Source organism: Culex pipiens, chromosome 2, assembly GCF_016801865.2.
Source record: "Culex pipiens pallens isolate TS chromosome 2, TS_CPP_V2, whole genome shotgun sequence".
Lineage (NCBI taxonomy): Eukaryota > Metazoa > Arthropoda > Insecta > Diptera > Culicidae > Culex > Culex pipiens.
This window is the reverse complement of record NC_068938.1, coordinates 223523973-223543124: the sequence shown is the minus strand read 5'-3', so window position 1 is coordinate 223543124 and position 19152 is coordinate 223523973. Positions and strand designations below refer to the sequence as shown.

The window sequence follows — 19152 nt, the reverse complement described above, 5'->3', positions numbered from 1 at the left end:
GAACAAAAAAAACATGCAGTACTTATTTGCAAACTTTGATTTCAACAAAAAGATACAAAAAATGACCTGGCCTAGCACACACTTTAAAAAAAGGAAACATTCTCGACGCCGAGAATGCTTCCACTTATATACGTTTCTGTACTTAGATTGAGCATCGGAAATTATTTTTGTTAGCAGTATACATTTAAAAAGATACAACAGCGTTGTAAAAAAAACATACTTCAACTGATATGCAAAATATATACACAAACGTACTTGTTACAAAAAAAAGGGTTGAGTTTTAAAAATTCCTTCCAGAAAACGCATAAAATTCAGTTGATTACTGGACTGGAGTTTAACTGGATATAAGGGGAAAGTTAATCCTGTTTAACGCAACTTATTTTTAATTCTAAAATATTTCTAATGCTGAATTCTCTAAAACTTCCTCATTTCATTCCTCAATTCTGAAATTCCAATACCCGAAACATCTTGAAATTTGACATGCTAATCGAAATATGACAATTTCTAAATTCTAAAACTTGGAAGTTCAGCGAGTGGAATTTTCATGTTTAATGAAACCAAAACAAAATAATTCTAACATTTTCAATAAAACTAAAATTTCTTCTATTTTATTTTTTTGTGATTTATAAAATTTATTAAGTTTGTGAATTTATGAAATACATAAAAGTAATGAATTCCTGATATTTATGAAATTTTTGAAATGTTTTAAATTTTTGAAATCCATTTTAAATTTATGAAATTTTATTCTTTTTTAATTATAAAAATTACAAAATTTATAAAATTAGAACTAATTATAAAATTTATAAAACTTATAAAATTTATAAAACTTATAAATTTTATAAAACTTATAAAATTCAAAAATTTCAAAATTTATAAAAATTATATATTTTTTAAATTTATATAAAATTCATTGGATTAGATTATATAAAATTCATCTTAAAAAATTAAAAATATAAAATTTACAATTTTTTAAAATTCATAATTTGTGAAATTTATAAAAATTTCAAAATTCATAAAATTTATAAAAATTTAAAAAAATATAAAATGTAGAAAATTTATGAAATTTAAAAAAAAAATTATAAAATTTATAAAAAAAATAAAATTTATAAAAAAAATAAATTTAAGAAATTTATAAAAAAATAAAATGTATAAAATTTTAAAAAGAACAAATTATGAAGTTTTTAATTTTTTCCATTTTTTTATATTCACAAAATTTATAAAATTTAAATTTATAAAATTTACCAAATTTATAAAATTTACAAAATTTATAAAATTTACAAAATTAAAAAAAAATATAAAATTGTATTTCTTTTTAAATAAATAAAATTTATATAATTTATGATTTTTTGAAATTTATTGAACTCATGAAATTAATCAAATTCATAAAACTTATGAAATTTACAAAATTCATTCAATTTATGAATTTTAAAAATTCATTTTGAATTTCTTTGTGCTTTTTGAAAATTTTTAAAAAATATGAAATTTTTTATTAATCTTTGATTATTTTTTTCTAGAATATTTTAAAACGTAATTAAAAAAAAATGAATCTAATTAAATTTAGATTTATTTTCGTATTATTATTTTGATGTTTTTGAAATTTCTATTATGTACAATTTCAATCGTAATTTCTTGATCCACAATCAAGATTTCTCAATTTATAGTTTTCCATATTTTTAATCTATTTGAGAACTTGGGTTTTTATGATTTTTTTATTTAATTAATAAAAACAAATGCTTTTAAAATTTTATTTTTTTTATTTTAAAATCTTCTGGAATTTAAAATTTTTGAAATCTGTAATGTTTTTGAGAATTTAAAATAATTTTAAAATTTATGTTTGTTTTTTTTTCTAACATTTTCAATAAAACTAAAATTTCTCCTATTTTATTTTTTTGTGATTTATAAATTTTATTAAGTTTGTGAATTTATGAAATACATAAAAGTAATGAATTCCTGATATTTATGAAATTTTTGAAATGTTTTAAATTTTTGAAATTTTATTCTTTTTTAATTATAAAAATTACAAAATTTATAAAATTAAAACTAATTATAAAATTTATAAAACTTATAAAATTCAAAAATTCCTAAAATTTATAAAAAATATATATATTTTTTTAATTTATACAAAATTTATTGGATTAGATTATATAAAATTCATCTTAAAAAATTTAAATTATGAAATTTACAATTTTTTAAAATTCATAAAATTTACAAAAATTTAAAAAAAATATAAAATGTAGAAAATTTATGAAATTAAAAAAAAATATAAAATTTATAAAAAAAATAAAATTTATAAAAAAAATAAATTAAATCAATAGATTTTGTTTCAAAATAAAATGTATAAAAAGAACAAATTATGAAGTTTTTAATTTTTTCCATTTTTTTAAATTCACAAAATTTATAAAATTTAAATTTATAAAATTTAAATTTATAAAATTTACCAAATTTATAAAATTTACAAAATTTATAAAATTGTATTTCTTTTTAAATAAATAAAATTTATATAATTTATGAATTTTTGAAATTTATTGAACTCATGAAATTAATCAAATTCATAAAACTTATGAAATTTACAAAATTCATTCAATTTATGAATTTTAAAAATTCATTTTGAATTTCTTTGTGCTTTTTGAATTTTTTTAAAAAATATGAAATTTTTTATTAATCTTTGATTATTTTTTTCTAGAATATTTTAAAACGTAATTTAAAAAAAATTAATCTAATTAAATTTAGATATATTTTCGTATTATTATTTTGATGTTTTTGAGATTTCTATTATGTACAATTTCAATCGTAATTTCTTGATCCACAATCAAGATTTCTCAATTTATAGCATTAAAATTCATTTTTGAGTTTTCCATATTTTTAATCTATTTGAGAACTGGGGTTTTTATGATTTTTTTTATTTAATTAATAAAAAAATGCTTTAAATTTTTTTTATTTTCAAATCTTCTGGAATTTAAAATTTTTGAAATCTGTAATGTTTTTGAGAATTTAAAATAATTTTAAAATTTATGTTTGTTTTTTAGTTTTTAAGATTTATGCATTTTTTGATGGTTTAAAAATTTATAAAATGAAAAAAAAACAAAAAAAAAATTATAAAAAATTTTAGAATCTGAAAATCGAAATAAAAAAAATATTAAATTGTTTATTTTATTAATTCATTAATTTTCAAATTATAAAATTTTTTATTCTTCAAATATGAAAAAACAGAATACACGATTTTCAGAATCAATTCAGAAAAAAATCATAGACTGTTGCAAATATTTTTCAAAGCTTTTGTCACCCCGTGGTTACCTGGGTCACACCCGCTTTAAAGTTCAAAAATCTTCAAAATTTTAATAGAATTATAAGCGCATCTGAATTCCATTTAATATACATTCCTCTGCATTTACAATCATTTTCAGCATGTTTGCGATTATTTGAAACAAAATCCATTGATTTTTTTTTTCAAAGCTGATGATTGCAATACAAAGCGGATTCGTTAATTGTTAATCGCACGAAATCACATGCTCGGAAAACGATGAACATGCTGGTTTTTGCGATTAAACTCCGATTAACTTTAAACGAAAAATGGGCTTTATTTCTGGTTTGCTAAACCGCGTGTGTTTTGTAATGTCATTTGCTTTGAACTAAACTACATGGCACAGACGTCGATGACAGATGACGCGCTTGACCAGGGGGATGGAAAGTTAAACACCTACACTCCTCCTCTTTCCAATCCCAGGACATCCCGGAATTTTTCGAACGCTCCTCGTGGAAGCGGCTTCGTTAAGATATCGGCCGCCTGTTGTTCAGACGGAACATACTCCAGCACCACCTCCTTGTTACACACCTTTTCTCGTACTAGATGATACTTGACGTCCACATGTTTGGTTCTCTTCGTCTCCGGATTTCTGGCCACAAACAAACAACCTTGATTGTCCTCCTGGATTGGGATTGGGTGACGAATTGGTTCAAGGATGTCCGCGAACATCTTTTTGAACCACAGGGCCTCCGAGACTGCGTTGGCTGCTGCGATGTATTCAGCTTCTGTTGTTGATTGAGCTACGACACCCTGCTTTCGAGTAGCCCAACTCACAATGTTCCCGTAGACTTGGAATAGGAACCCGCTTGTCGACCGTCTATCATCCAAATCGTTCGCCCAGTCCGAGTCGACGTATCCTGTGATTGGCGCTGCGTCAGGATTCCGAGAGTAAACCAGTTCGTACGCACTCGTTCCCCGCAGGTAACGAAGCACCCTCTTCAAGTGGTTGAAGTGCTGTTCGCTCGCACAATCTTGAAAGCGACTGAAGTAGCTTACCGCAAAGCAAAGATCCGGACGGCTTCCCAACATGAGATACATCAGGCTTCCAATTAACTCTCTGTACCGAGTGTCCGTGTTCGTTGCCCCCTCAGGCCGGCGAAGTTTGGTGCTGGGTTCGATGGGAGTGGTTACTGGATTGCACGATTGCATGCCGAAACGCTCCAAAATGGATTCGGCGAAAACGGCCTGACTGATTGTGACTCTCCCACGATCTCGATCGATCGCGATGCGCATTCCCATGAAATGCTCGACACAGCCGAGGTCTTTCATGCGGAACTCTGCAGACAGCACCACCTTCAAGTTCTCAATGGCTTTCAGATCACTTCCGCAAACCATCAGATCGTCCACATACAGCAGCAGGTACAGCAGTCCGGCGGCATCTTCTTTCACGTACAAGCAGTAATCTGCTTTCGACTGCACAAATCCAATGCTGATCACATAATGGTGGAAGCGATCGTTCCAACACTTGGGAGACTGCTTCAGGCCGTAGAGTGAGCGCTTCAATTTCAGGACAGATCCGTTAGCTGCTTCAACACCATCTGGAGCTTTCATGTAAACCGGCTGCTCCAGGTTTCCATGGAGGAATGCTGTTACCACGTCCATGTGGCAGAAGTGGTAACCTCGTTGAATCCCAATTGCCAGTAGAAATCGGATCGTTGCTAACTTTGCCACAGGCGCATATGTTTCCTGATAATCGACTCCATGTGTTTGAAGGAAGCCGCGTGCCACGAGTCTCGCCTTATACCGGTCTGGGTTCCCGTTCTTGTCGAGCTTTCGCTTGAAGACCCATTTCGCGGAGATCACCTTCTTTCCCGCTGAATTTGGCACGATGTCCCACGTGTCGTTGATCTTCAAAGATGACAACTCCTCCTCGATAGCACGCCTCCAGCATGTTTCATCACTGCGTCCTTCAATGTCGGCGTACGAGACTGGCACGTCATCCGGATTTCCTTCTGCGAGCAATGCCGATGACTCCATGTCGTAATCTTGATGCCACAGCGGAGGTCGACGCGACCTTTCTTTGCGAACAAGAAGGGGGTCCTGCTCGTTGTTCACTTCTTCGCCTCCCGCTGACACAGTCGACACTTCTTGCTCCACTAACACGACTTCGGCCTCCTGCACGCGCTCCTCCTGTTCCGGATTCTCCGAGTCGAAGAACTCGTCGTCACTAACAGCACTCACCTCCTCTTCCACTTCAGGAACGGGTTCCTCTGCAGTTGGACCACCATCGACACCGGTAACACCACCGACTTCTTCAGCACGATCATCCGAGATGAAGCCATCCGCCGACATGACACGATCCTCCGAGACGAAGCGATCCGCCGACGTGACACGATCCTCCGAGACGAAGCGATCCGCCGACGTGACACGAAGCTCCGATCCGCGCTCACATGGATTTTCAATGGCTGGAAACTCGTCTTCCTTGAAGATCACGTCCCGTGACAGCAATAACTTTCGGTTGACCGGATCCCAGAGCCTGTAACCGTTTGTGTCGTATCCAATCATAATGCACTCCCGGCTTTTTGGGTCGAACTTTCCTCTCTTGTGCTTCGGGATGTGCGCATAAGCTTTGCACCCAAAAACTCTCAGAGCGGAAAGATCTGGTTTCTCTCCATACCATTCTTCCGCCGGTGTGACATCCGCTTTCAACGCCCTGGTTGGACTCCGGTTCGTAACGTAGAGAGCACACATCACGGCTTCTCCCCACATTTCTTTCGGCAGCCCAGAATCGTAGATCATCGCTCTGCCTTTTTCAACGATCGTCCGATTCATCCGCTCAGCTTCGCCGTTCTGTTCCGGAGTGTATGCCATCGTGTACTCGACAACAACACCACTGTCCCGGCAGAAACTCTTGAACTCGTTTGACACGTACTCCCCGCCGTTGTCGCACCGCAGCTTGGACAAAGGCAAATCGAACCCAGCTTCAACCATCGCCTTGTACTCCTTGAACCGTGGGAGGACCTCATCTCTGGAAGCAATCAGGTAGATTACTGTGAAGTGCGTACAGTCGTCGATAAACGTGACAAAATACCGTTTTCCATCCCATGTTGCTGGTGTGATCGGTCCACAGACATCCGTATGTACGCGCTCCAGGGGACGGCTGGCACGACTTTCACGAGACCGGAACGGCGGTCTGGAGTGCTTTCCCATGATGCACGCTTCACAGAGCTCAGTAGAATCTGTAATTGACGAATCGATTCCTTTAGCCATTTGCCGCCGTGCTAAATCTCGAACACTCTTCATACCAAGATGCGCTAGACGTCGGTGCCAGAGAATGTTCCTGTCGACGTTCGCTTGGATCGAATTCGCCTCCACACGGTTCAGTGTAAACGATAACTCGTACAAATCCTGTGTTCGCTTTCCAACTGCGAAGATCGTGTTCCCATCAAGCAGCTCTACTACACCGTTACGGAAAACGACCGAAAATCCAGCTTTTTCGAGACGACTCACCGACAGCAAGTTATGCCGGAGTCCAGGGGCATACAGCACATCGGAAACCTCACAGAGGTACTCCTTTCCTTGCACGTAGCTCATGGCAGAGATGAACCCAACCTTCGTTGCTGCTATTGCTTGTCCTTCTTCTGCCAGCGACACGGGGTACGAGTTCCTCAAAGTCTGCTCTGCCAGGAACAGGGAGCTGTCATTCACCATGTGGTCCGTGCAGCCGGAATCGATGATCCAAGTAACTTCCGAGCCACCTTTTCTCTTCAGCTCCGTTGTCTTGGTCATGAAAGCGAAACCTCCCCTTGGGACAGATTCCTCGCCTTCCTCTGCATCCGGTCGTCGGAGCTGGAACGCTTTCTTCTTGGTTGGTAACCTCACAGCAACTTCCCCACCACTCTCACGTGAACTTCCTGCTCCTTCTTCGGGCGCTTGACACTCGAACGACTTGTGGCCCGTTTGTTTACATCTCCAACACTGACCCGGAAACGGCTTCCGGCGTCTATCGGCTTTCCCAAGAAAAACAGCTGGCTTGGTCTCCTCCTGCCCAGCGCCGCTTCTTTCCTTCTGCTTCACGTACTCATTCAGCAAGTTAGCTTTCACTTTTGCGACCGTAAGGGTCTCCGGATCAATGGTCATCAGGGCGGTGGCGACGTTGTCGTATGACCGTGGCAGCGTTTCGAGAAGATAGGTGATTGCCTCAGGTGTCTTGACATCCGCTCCAGCTGCCCGCAGGTCGGTCACGATCGAATCAAAACTTGCCAAATGCTTTTCCATTGATTCACCGTCGACGTACTTCAGGGCCAGCAGTTTCTTGCGCAGGAACATCTCACTCACGGCACCAGTCTTCTCGTGAGCTTCCAGAAGAGTCTTCCACATCTGACGCGCCGTCGTCTTGCCCCGGACAGAGTCCACATAATCGTTCGTAAGGCACTTGACGATCAAATTTCGAGCTTTGACATCCTTCGACTTCCATTCCGCTAGTGCCAAATTCGATGCCGTGGGCTCCTTCTCGATGTGGTCCGACAACTCTTTCTCCTCCAGCAACAACTCCACGCGGAACTTCCAGATCGCAAAATGTGTTCCGTCGAATTGCGGAAGACCTACTTTGTCCGCCTCCATCGTGCAGGGCCCATAACCTGCTGGTTTTTGCGATTAAACTCCGATTAACTTTAAACGAAAAATGGGCTTTATTTCTGGTTTGCTAAACCGCGTGTGTTTTGTAATGTCATTTGCTTTGAACTAAACTACATGGCACAGACGTCGATGACAGATGACGCGCTTGACCAGGGGGATGGAAAGTTAAACACCTACAGAACAAAAAGGTCAAAATGTACAAATTGTTTTGACAACTCAGTTTGAGTGCTTTGAGATTTGTTGACAGTTGCTGATAAAACCACGTAAGTTTATTTAAAAACTATTTGTTATTGATTTATTATTATAAAATACCATTTCAAACTTCAGTTATGATGCTTTAGTTAAATATTATTTATGTAAGCACCACCCAATCTGTGTTAAACCTCTTTCGCCAAAATTTAATAAATGCAACTCATTATAAAATCCACTCAAACCCCGATGGTTTGACGTCAACTGTTGTCAAACGAAAGGGGTCACTTTTTAGTTTGACACCTCTTTTACACGGAGTTTATACACACTACCAAACGTTTGTCTTAATAGTGTGCGTGAGCACCGTGTAAACAGTGACAGTTCGTCACTTATCGAGAAATTAAAAGTGAGAGTGTGTGCGTGCAACATGGAGTTAAACTTTTCGAAGTGCCATGGAGACCTTCACAGCAACTGCACAGAAAGTTTAACTCCATGTTGCACACACTCTCACTTTTAATTTCTCGATTAGTTTGACTTTGACAAACCAACGGGGTACAAACTAAAAAAGTGTCAAAAGTAAAAGTGACCAACCACCGGGGGTTGAGTGTATCGAGAAATTAACATGGAGTGATACATTCGCAGCTGTCACGGTAAACTTCACAGCAGCTTGACAGAAAATTTAACTCCATGTTGCACTTTCAATTTCTCGATAGAATTTAAAAATCAAAGAAAAAATGTGGTGTTGATTTGGCGTGGAATTTGTTGAAATTTCTCACATTCGTCCCGATGGTCGCACCCCTCGCTTGACAGTGTGGTTTCTTTTTCTCAGCGGCAGTGTTTTTTTGTTTTCCCCCTTTGCACTCTGCTGCTGTCAAACCCAAGGGGGCTGTCATTCACAAAAATCGTGCACCCCATCGTCGTGTCTCGTTTCGTCGACCAGTGCCAGTCGGTCGTTTGGGGAGTTGGAGTCGTGGCGGTCGTCGTCATCGTCGGATCGCACGGACCACATTATGTAAAACGGAGTGTGTGCGCAATCAGTGCAAGTTTTGTTTAAAAGTCCAGAATATTTGGCAACCTGCTGCTGCCGCTGATAGTCACCGGCACGGGACACGAAGAATTGCTCAATCTTGGTGGAGATAAGTTCAGGTCTTGGGAGGAGAGGCCAAGGTGCCAAATCGACACACAGTCTAGATCCGGATGCCGTACAAGTTGGTCGGGGTCACTCACGAAAAAGGTGCTAATCGTAGCTGTGTAACGGGCGCGTATTTAAATCACTTTCACCCCAAGTCGACTCAACTTTAAGCCAAGAAATAGTTCGCCGAAGGTCGTCACGGGACACTCCCCCAAAATTCTGTTCGATCTAATCTGAGAGGCTGAAATCAACCCATTCACCATGACTGGCGAAACGAAGGGCAACTCGAAAATCATTCGAGTGGGCTCCAGAAAGAGTGAGGTAAGTTTAAGTCAGTTGTTCAAACGGTTCATAGATTTGACCTGGTCAACCAACACCTTCTCCTTGCAAGCAATTCATTTTTGCTCTCTTTTTTATCTTCTTGGGCCATGCGGTTATGTCACTCACTATCTACCCCCTCGTAAGAGTCTCAAGCTTGTAGTTAGTGCAGTTAACTGTGGTGTCGAGTTAAGCTAGTATGCGTTTAAGTCACGACAAGCCAACCAGTTCAACGAGAAACCCCACAAAAGTGAATGAATTGCTTGGGCTTTCCTATGGGTTTGGTGGTGGCGACGGCGGCGCCGGGTTTTTACCTGGCTGTGCGTGTTCTTGCTGGTCAATTTTTGAATGATTACTTTTAATGACCGGTCTCGTGATGTCCGAGTGTAAATTAACTTATTGTGACCCAATATTTACATAATCGACTAGATACTAGAATATTGATAACTGATGTCAGTAGTCACTCCTTTTTTTACTTTAATTGACATCCTGTAAAACAGTAATATATCATCGTGGTTGTGCTATCTTGCCTCTCGGCTATAAAAATAGACAAAACACTAAATTTCCCGCGTTAAGAATTATTTCTTTACTTAACTTTTCTTGTTTTATGATTTTATACTTTTAATTAAAATAAAAAATGTACATTCAAATTATGGTCGGTGGTCACCAAATTTCGTTTTTGAAATTCCAGTTTTTTCCGGTATTCTCCAGAGACCAAATCCAGAGTTTTTTTTAAAGGACCAATAAACTCTTTCATATGTTTATAGGACCTAATAATAAAAACTATAGAAATGGATTTGCTTGGAAAGTTTTTACCATGTTTTTTTTAAAATTTGAGCTAAGTAACATTTTGTTCTTTGAATGCATACATTTGGAACAGTTATTTTGTTTGATATTTTCATTACTAAGATTAGCAAGCAACAGTTGTTTTTGAACGGTTTTCAATCTAAAACTTTAATTTCCATAAAGCTTGTTTTTTTTCGCCTCCATACTCTTTTCCAAACTCAAAATCAATAAAACATTGTTTTATTTTAGGGGAAATATACCCATTTTAAGCCTAATAAGCGGTCGTGTTTGAATGATGCCTGATAATCTGGAGTGTTCCTTGAAATTTTCTAAAACCAAGTACACCAACGAGTAGAGCAACTTTTTGTGAACATTTCTCTTTATTTTCACTTTTATGAAAAGTTATGCTATTCCTTTTACAAGCATTAAAAAAAAATATTTCCCGAATGCATTTTAATCAGTCGAGTGCATTGGGCTTTTTTTCTGCTGAGTGCTGCCAAAATTGATGAAATTTTAAGCGAACACTCACGAAAAGTAGCATTTATAGAGAAAATTTCCTGGCTTCACTGGCTCACTCCAACAGGCGCCGTGGTGGTGTTGGTGGCCACCCTTTGTTCTTTATTTGCTTTCACTTCTCGCTCGGTTTTCTTCAGCCTTCGATTGGAATGGGTAGTCAAAATTCAAACGTCAAAAGTCTTTGCGCGTTTGTTTTTTTTTTTTTGATAGCGCTTGCTAATTATTTACATGTTTCGGAATTATTTTTCAAGTGAGTGACTAACTTATGTGCAAAAGAACATATTGCCGGTAGTTGGATGCAATTTTATATTTAAGTTGAATTAGGGGAAATATACCCATTTTAATCACACTAAGCCGTTCGACCAATTCTCATCACTTTTGCGGTTTTCCGCTATAAAATGAACATTTTCAGATGTATAAACAATGGAAAGTTGCTTGCTCACTTCTTTTTGAGCTATTTATTACTTTGGAACAGACAAAAACACTTTATTTAAGCTGTAATTCATGATCAAAGTGCTGATAGGCCGATAATAGAAATAGGCTGAGAAAGGGTATAGTTCCCCTAGTTAGCGCAAGTGAAAAGATATTGATGGCGGCTTTCGTTAAGCAATTAACCTCTCATCTTGCGTGTGGATGTGTGTGCCATACCAAAATGATTGGAAATGGTCTCGCAAAATAGAAATTATGATCAAAAGTGCATTAAAATTGATCTTTTTGGCCAGTAAGTGGCATTCATATGCGTGCTCACTCGAGGCGGTGCTGTTGCTGGTAAGTTTAAAGCCTAAATAGTATTTTTTGAGCTTTAATCGAGCATCAAACTTTTCATATGATGAAGATAGGTGTTTGATTAGAAAGAGTATATTTCCCCTAGATAATTATGAAATTGTTACTGGAATGTAGGAAATGGCCATCAGGTCGTTTTGAAAATTATTTTTATTGAAATAATTAAACCTTAAAATATAAAACCTGGGTACTACAAACAATACATTTTTAAACATTTTTAATATGCCTATAAAAATATTCAAAATGGGTACCTTACCTTGAAAATGATTTTTTACATGTAATTAATATGGCGTAAAATAATAAACTTTTGGAAATGTCGCCATTTGCGCAATAATACAAGATTATTGAAATTCATTTAGCAGTGCTACGATTTTTTCGAATAGGGGAAGGTGGGGCAAGACGACCATATGGGGCAAAAGGAACAATCACTCGTACGGCCGTATTTTTTACAATTTTGATTATTTCCAGTATGAGGAATTGTTGCTGGTAATGCAATTAGCTGATTCTACTACCACATAGCCACCAAAACGACGTAAACGCCACGGGGCATAAGATTTAATGAAGTTTTTTTTTTTCAAAACCTTTGTTTTCTTATAATATTTGGACAGTACAAAATAAGGCTTAGGTTTCGTTTTAAGGCTCATTTTATCAAAATTCTATTTCTCCTAGATCATTTGTGTCCCTACCAATGACTTGCACCTTATATAAAGTATGATTAAAATTTTGGTTATTTTTGTTAGGAGATTTTGAAAAATCTTGTTTAGGTGGGGCAAGTGTACCATATGGATTTTTAGTATGGAAAATAATACGAATTGCTGCAACAACATATTTTATTGGGAAATAAATACATAAAAGTACTTAAAAACTGATAAACAATTGTTAAAAAAAATTCCATGCAAAATATAGTTATATTATGAAAATTTACTATTTATCATCGGAGTAATATTTTTTTTCCTAAAAACGATCCAATTTATTGTAAAATATTATTATTTAATCTAAAAATGAAAGAAACGTTTCAAAGACATTCTAATCTGATGTGTGTAAGTGATAACAGTTCAATTGTTAGCAAATTAACATGTTGTTTCGTGCATTGTTCCTCTTGCCCCAACGGGTTGTTCGTCTTGCCCCACTAGATGAGTGGAACGTACGGAAAATCAAAAATTTTAAAATATTTTTTTTACATTAAAATACAGGATTTTTTTAAAACTTCTTCTATCAAAGTCTTAGTCGAGACCTGGAATAAGATGATTATAAAAAAATCCGAGAGTTTTTTAACGTTTTTAATGAGTTATAACGAACATTTCCTTAGCTTGTTACACTTGCCCCACTTTCCCCTACATACGTCTGAGATGTAGTCAAACCTTTATTTTTAGTTGAAGTATGAAATTTAAACCCACAACAATTCCATTATTCTTTTCATGTTGTATCTACCTAAAAGTGATTGTTTCTATAAAAAAGTGACTTTTTCGAGAACTTTTTATTAAAATAATTTGTAATCCTATTAAAGAAACCCTGAAAGTATTTTTTATCTATATCAGAAAAGAATCCTGTTAATTTTTTTTATAAATACTTTTCATTCCAAAGGTATTTTTTCCTAAACAACCCCTTCCCGCCCAGAGCAAAATCGAGATTTTTTACGTTTTTCCTTGGCATTTATTATTGTCTAGGCCAAATTGGGTGAAACTGAAAATGGTATCAGTAAACAGTCCACGAAACAGTCTAAGTAAAACTGTGCAAGAAGAGTTAGTTTATTTTATTTGACAGTTTGCGGGAAATTTCAATCTGAAGTGAAAATTTAGTGGTGCTCTGGTGCTACCGAGGGTGTTAGAGGGTTAAATACGCAAGTTTGATGGGAAAATTTGCACCCTACACTCAGAAAAAAGTACTGGCAAAATCCATAAGAACGTCTTATGACCTTTCGACATCAGGATTTTATTCGGATGTCATAAGATTTTCTTATGGCTGGGAGGGGAAATTTGACAAAGCCGTCAATTAAGATTTCCATTGAGTTATCTTATGACATTCATAGATGGAATTGTGTACAGAATATATGGCAATGCTCATGGAGATTATATTAATTAACATTGTTTTTTATACGGCAGCTATGGGAAGTAGTTACCGGAACGAACTACGGGGCGATTTGGAGTAGTGAGCGAGTGTACATATCAGAGTGATATATCAGAGAAGTTACAGTCATGCCTAGGTTTAGCACCGCATTTGGGGGATGCAAAACCGAGGTGTGCATAACTGAAGCACAGAGATATGGAAGACATCTGGAGTTTTTTTTTTAAAAGGACCAATAAACCAAATTTCCAGTTTTTGCTTTTTGGGTGTTTTTCAATACCCCTGACTCAAGGCGGTTTCAAAAACACCCAAAAAGCAAAAACTGGAAATTTGGTTTATTGGTCCTTTTAAAAAAAACTCCAGACATTGGATATAATCGTATGAAAAATCATACAAAAAAAATAGTGTTTTGGAATCGGGATGATGGCAGCTAACCATTGCAATTATAATTACATGACAATTTTCACAAAAATACGTATTTTTCCTGAAATACGAATGCTATTTTTTTCTAAAAAAAATCATAAAATAATTGTTATTGCAATATGGGTATCAAATGATCAGGTTTTTTTATACATTTTGAATGGAATACAATTTTTATTGAAAATACTCAAAATTTTCACAAAACTACGTTTTATTGAAAAAATACACAAAATTGCAGTTTTTTTACAATATGGGTACCGTCAACTGGGGTGAATCGGGACTACAGTCTGAATAGGGACAGCATGTTTTAGGGCACTTGAAAACTTCATATTTGAGAACGAATGAACACATTTTGTTGCTCTGAACCGGGTCTAACCGAAACCACTTTTAAAAACTAACTTAATCCACCTATGTGGTTGTTGCCTTCCTCACGTTTTACTAACATTTGGTGATATGATGGGTTTGGACACAAATTCTATCTATCTTCTATATATATATACAAAATTTCGACGGTTTTGTTCGAACGCGAATCAATTCAACACGGAACGTCCGATCGAGGTGCTCTTTGTTGCGTTGGGTTCGTATGGTAAGTTCGTGAGTCCAAGGAAGGTTCTTACGCCAAAAAGTTACAACTTTGGCCACTCTGGAACCGATTCCGGAAAATTTGCCGATTGTATGAGAAAGGTTAAAATCAAGTTTTGATCACAGGAGGCTGAATAAGCAAAAAAGTAAAAAACGTCAACACACGAATAAAGGCAGAACGAAGTTTGTCAGGTAAGGCTTGTTTCTCAATAAAGAAATACACAAATGTCACTTAAGCGGTCATAACTTGACATTGAGCGTTGTCAGATCTTCAATGTTTTGGACTCATTACAAAAGTCTTTTGATTACCTAACCAACGATCGGTCGGAAAAAGGATCCGGACATAGTTTACATACATTTAAATGAGATCCGGCAACAAAAAAGTACACAAACTTAAGTGCTTAAGTGCACTTAAGTGCTCATAACTTGAGACAGGGATGCCAGATCTTCAATGTATTGGACTCATTGGAAAGATCTTTCGATTACCCATCCAACGATGGGTTGGATGATGGATCCGGATATAGTTTACATACATTTAAGTGAGATCCGGCATCAAAAAAGTACATAAATATCACTAAAGTGGTCATAACTTGAGACAGGGTTGCCAGATCTACAATGTATTGGACTCATTGGAAAGGTATTTCGATTACCTATCCAACGATGGATTGGATGATGGATCCGGATATAGTTTAAATACATTTAAGTGAGATCCGGCATCAAAAAAGTACATAAATATCACTTAAGTGGTCATAACTTGAGACAGGGTTGCCAGATCTTCAATGTTTTGGACTCATTGGAAAGGTCTTTCGATTACCTATGCAACGATGGGTTGAATGATGAATTCGGACATAGTTTACATACATTTAAGTGAGATCCGGCTTCAAAAAAGTACATAAATATCACTTAAGTGGTCATAACTCGAGACAGGGTTGCCAGATCTTCAATGTTTTGGACTCATTGGAAAGGTCTTTCGATTACCTATCCAACGATGGGTTGGATGATGGATCCGGACATAGTTTACATGCATTTATGTGAGATCCGATTCGCAACTCTGACACTTTTTTATACGTAACTTTTGAACTACTTATCGGATCTCCAAACAATTCAATAGTGCAGTATGGGGCACCAAACGGGATCGAATGCAACTAATTTGACCCAAATCGGATCAGCCAGTGCCGAGAAAACTTGGCAAGAATTTTGAGCACCAAGGAGAATACGCACACACATACACACACACACACACACAGACATTTGTTCAGTTTTCGATTCTGAGTCGATAGGTGTACATGAATATAGGTCTACGAGCTGTTTTTAAAATGTTCATTTTTCGAGCAGGATTATAGCCTTACCTCAGTGAGGAAGGCAAAAAGCAAAATATTAGGCTGCATCATTGCTAAAACTGCTGTCCCAATTCGCCCTATGTGTCCCGATTTGCCCCAGATAACGGTATTAAAAGATCTGGATTTTTTTCATACATTTCGAATGTAAAGACAATTTTTTTTGAAAATACTCAAAATTTTCACAAAGCTTTTTTTTTTCGAAAATACGTAGTTTTGTGAAAATTTTGAGTATTTAAAAAAAAATATCTTTACATTCGAAATGTATGAAAAACTCCCGATCGTTTGATACCCATGTTGTAAAAAACTGAAATGTTGGGTACGATTTACTAAAATCTATCACTCTATACGTTCTTCCAGTTGGCACTCATCCAAACCAAGTACGTTATCTCCTGCCTGCAAAAGCTGAATCCCGACGTCGTGTACGAAATTCGTAAGTATTTCCCAACATGTTCACCTGTGATGGCACGTCCCATCTTATCTTCTTGCCTTCCTCCTATCTCCAGACACCATGACCACCGTCGGTGACCGCGTGCTCAACAAGTCACTGCCCAAGATTGGCGAGAAGTCGCTCTTCACGAAGGACCTGGAGGACGCGCTGCGAACGGGCGGCGTCGACTTTGTGGTCCACTCGCTCAAGGATCTGCCGACGGCGCTTCCGCTGGGGATGGCCATCGGTGCGGTGCTGGAGCGGGAAGATCCGCGGGACGCGTTGGTGCTGAACGAGGCTCATCGAGGGCGGACTTTGTCGACGCTGCCGAAGGGTTCGGTGGTGGGGACTTCGTCGCTGCGGAGGTCCGCACAGTTGGCGCGGAAGTACGAGAACGTGGTGGTTTGCGACATCCGGGGGAACTTGAACACGCGGCTGGCCAAGTTGGACGCGGACGGGTCGAAGTTTGCGGGGATTATTTTGGCGCAGGCGGGTTTGGTGCGGATGGGTTGGAATGCTAGGGTTAGCCAGGTGATTGAACCTGGGGAGATTCTGTACGCGGTTGGACAGGGCGCGTTGGCCGTGGAGTGTCGCTCGAATGACGCGTACATTCTGGACATGCTGTCCAAGTTGTGCCATTTGGAGACCCAGTGCAAGATCTTGGTTGAGAGGAGCTTCTTGAAGACGCTGGGGGGTGGATGCAGCGCTCCGGTGGCCGTTTGTACGACCTTGAAGAGGAAGGCCGACGCTAAGGTGACTCAACTGAATGTGGAGGGAGCCGTTTGGAGTTTGGATGGGAAAACGGAGATTCGTTCCGACGGCGGATGTGCCTTGATGTTGAGTGGCGATGTAGATTTGGACGTGGAAAATGGGAATGTCATTCCAGCGAAGAAGGCGAAAGCGGCGGACGAGGACACCGTCGACAACGCGATTCCTGCCAGTCCACCGCCGGCGGCCAGGTGCCCCATTGACCACAAACGGAAAAGTCCCGAAGTGGTGGACCACGCGAAACCCGGGTGCTCTCAGGACGGCGATAAGATCGACCTGTCCAAGTTCATAAGCGTGCATGGCGAAATGTTCAAAAAGTGCCCTTATTCCAGTGAGATTGAGAAGCTAAGTTCCGTCGAGTCCAACGAGCTGGTCGAAAGCGGGAAGTGTGACGATGGAAAGAATGACCCTAGCGCGACCTTCCCCGTGGGAGTTGACTTCATGGGCGATTGCCCGTACGTGAGCACCGAACAAAAGGTCGACCAATCCGGCCAGAGTAGCCTCAAGTGCCCGGTCAGCGGAAAACTGCCCCTCGAACAAACCTCCCAGCAGGACGCAGGACTCAGCTGTCCCTTCCTGGCCCAGCAAGCGAAAATCCTCGACTACAACGAAAACCTGGAGCGGGAAATCGTCGCTCCGAAGCTGGAAAGCACCAGCGAGCACCTGTTCTGCGGCATGTTCCGCCACAAGCACGTGGCCAAGGAGATCTTCGACGAGTGCGAGCAGACCGGGATCCGGCTGGCCCAGGACCTGATCGGAAAGGGAGCGCTCGAGGTGATGAAGTGTGCCCAGAACGAGATCCACTCGAAGGTCTAGCGAGTTCCTACCACAATCGTGCTTTTGTTACACTTATTTTTGTCCAATCAATGTTTAGGGATTTTTTTCGGTTACTTTCCTTTTCTCTCTTTTTGACAATAGTAAATAGTAGAGTAATATATACTTATTATGTTAGAGCATGATGCGTCTCTATTAGTAAAATGTTGTTTTATTTAACGCTGAAAGAAGTCCTGCTAAACAAACTAAAATGAGTATTTCTGACACAAAGAACTCGGAATGCAGCCATACTGCCAACACTCGTATCTTTCGGGGGAACCTTCTTTGAGGGCACCGGCCACTCCAGGTTTTGACCACTACTGTCGCAATTGTCATTTGGCATTTCATGAGAACCGCCACATTATGGCGACTTCCACCGGTCCGCTTTGCTCGAATTTCGTCAAAAAAAAAAATAATATAAATATTGAAAAAAACAAGCCATACTTTCAACATTTACATGAAAAAAGTGTTTTAAAATGCATTTTACACTAGTTCAGTTGTTTTGCAATCATTAAATTTTTAAATCATCCCAAACATGCTTAAAATGATTCCAAACGCAGGGGAATGCATTTCAAATTTATTTCAGCTGATTGCAGGTCAATTTCCATTAAAATTTTGAAGTTTTTTTGAAAAAAAAAAAAAATGTTTTGCCCCCTGATTTTTCCGGCCAACTTTGAAGGAGGGACCTAGGTTCAACTAAATTTAACTAAATATAACCACATTTGCTTAATTTATCTTATCAAATCTAACCCTATCGCAGCTAGTCTTTCGAAGGCATCCTGGAAAATGCCTTAGGTTGATTAACACCTATTTTGATGCCAACATTTCAAAAAGCATCATGTACAAACCATGCGTTTTGAGAAAAACGCATTTGAATGTTGAGCATCCATTTTCAATTGGGTACTAAAGCCCTATGTCAATTGGGTCCTAAAATGAAGCTTAGATTGCTGATATTATTGTTTAAAGCGATAAAGCTTATTTTTCTGAGTACAATGACCTTTTGTACGGCCACAAAGAGTTTAAAATGGATTTTTAAATCAATTTTGAAAAATTATCCTCGCGGTCCTTCTTGACAGAAAAGCTCCTACTTGACAGCTCGTTCCAAGGGGACCATAGTTGATCCATCGAAAAA

At 38.0% G+C, this 19152-nt stretch overlaps 1 protein-coding gene across 1 annotated transcript; it reads left to right on the top strand.

The window, feature by feature from the left end:
* Nucleotides 1-8991: 8991 nt before the first annotated feature.
* LOC120428255 (porphobilinogen deaminase) lies at nucleotides 8992-18185 on the top strand. Its single transcript, XM_039593245.2, has 3 exons — nucleotides 8992-9524; nucleotides 16370-16442; nucleotides 16516-18185. The coding sequence occupies exons 1-3, from the start codon at nucleotides 9465-9467 to the stop codon at nucleotides 18021-18023; spliced, it is 1641 nt and encodes a 546-aa protein (XP_039449179.1). The 5' UTR covers nucleotides 8992-9464; the 3' UTR covers nucleotides 18024-18185.
* Nucleotides 18186-19152: the final 967 nt, after the last annotated feature.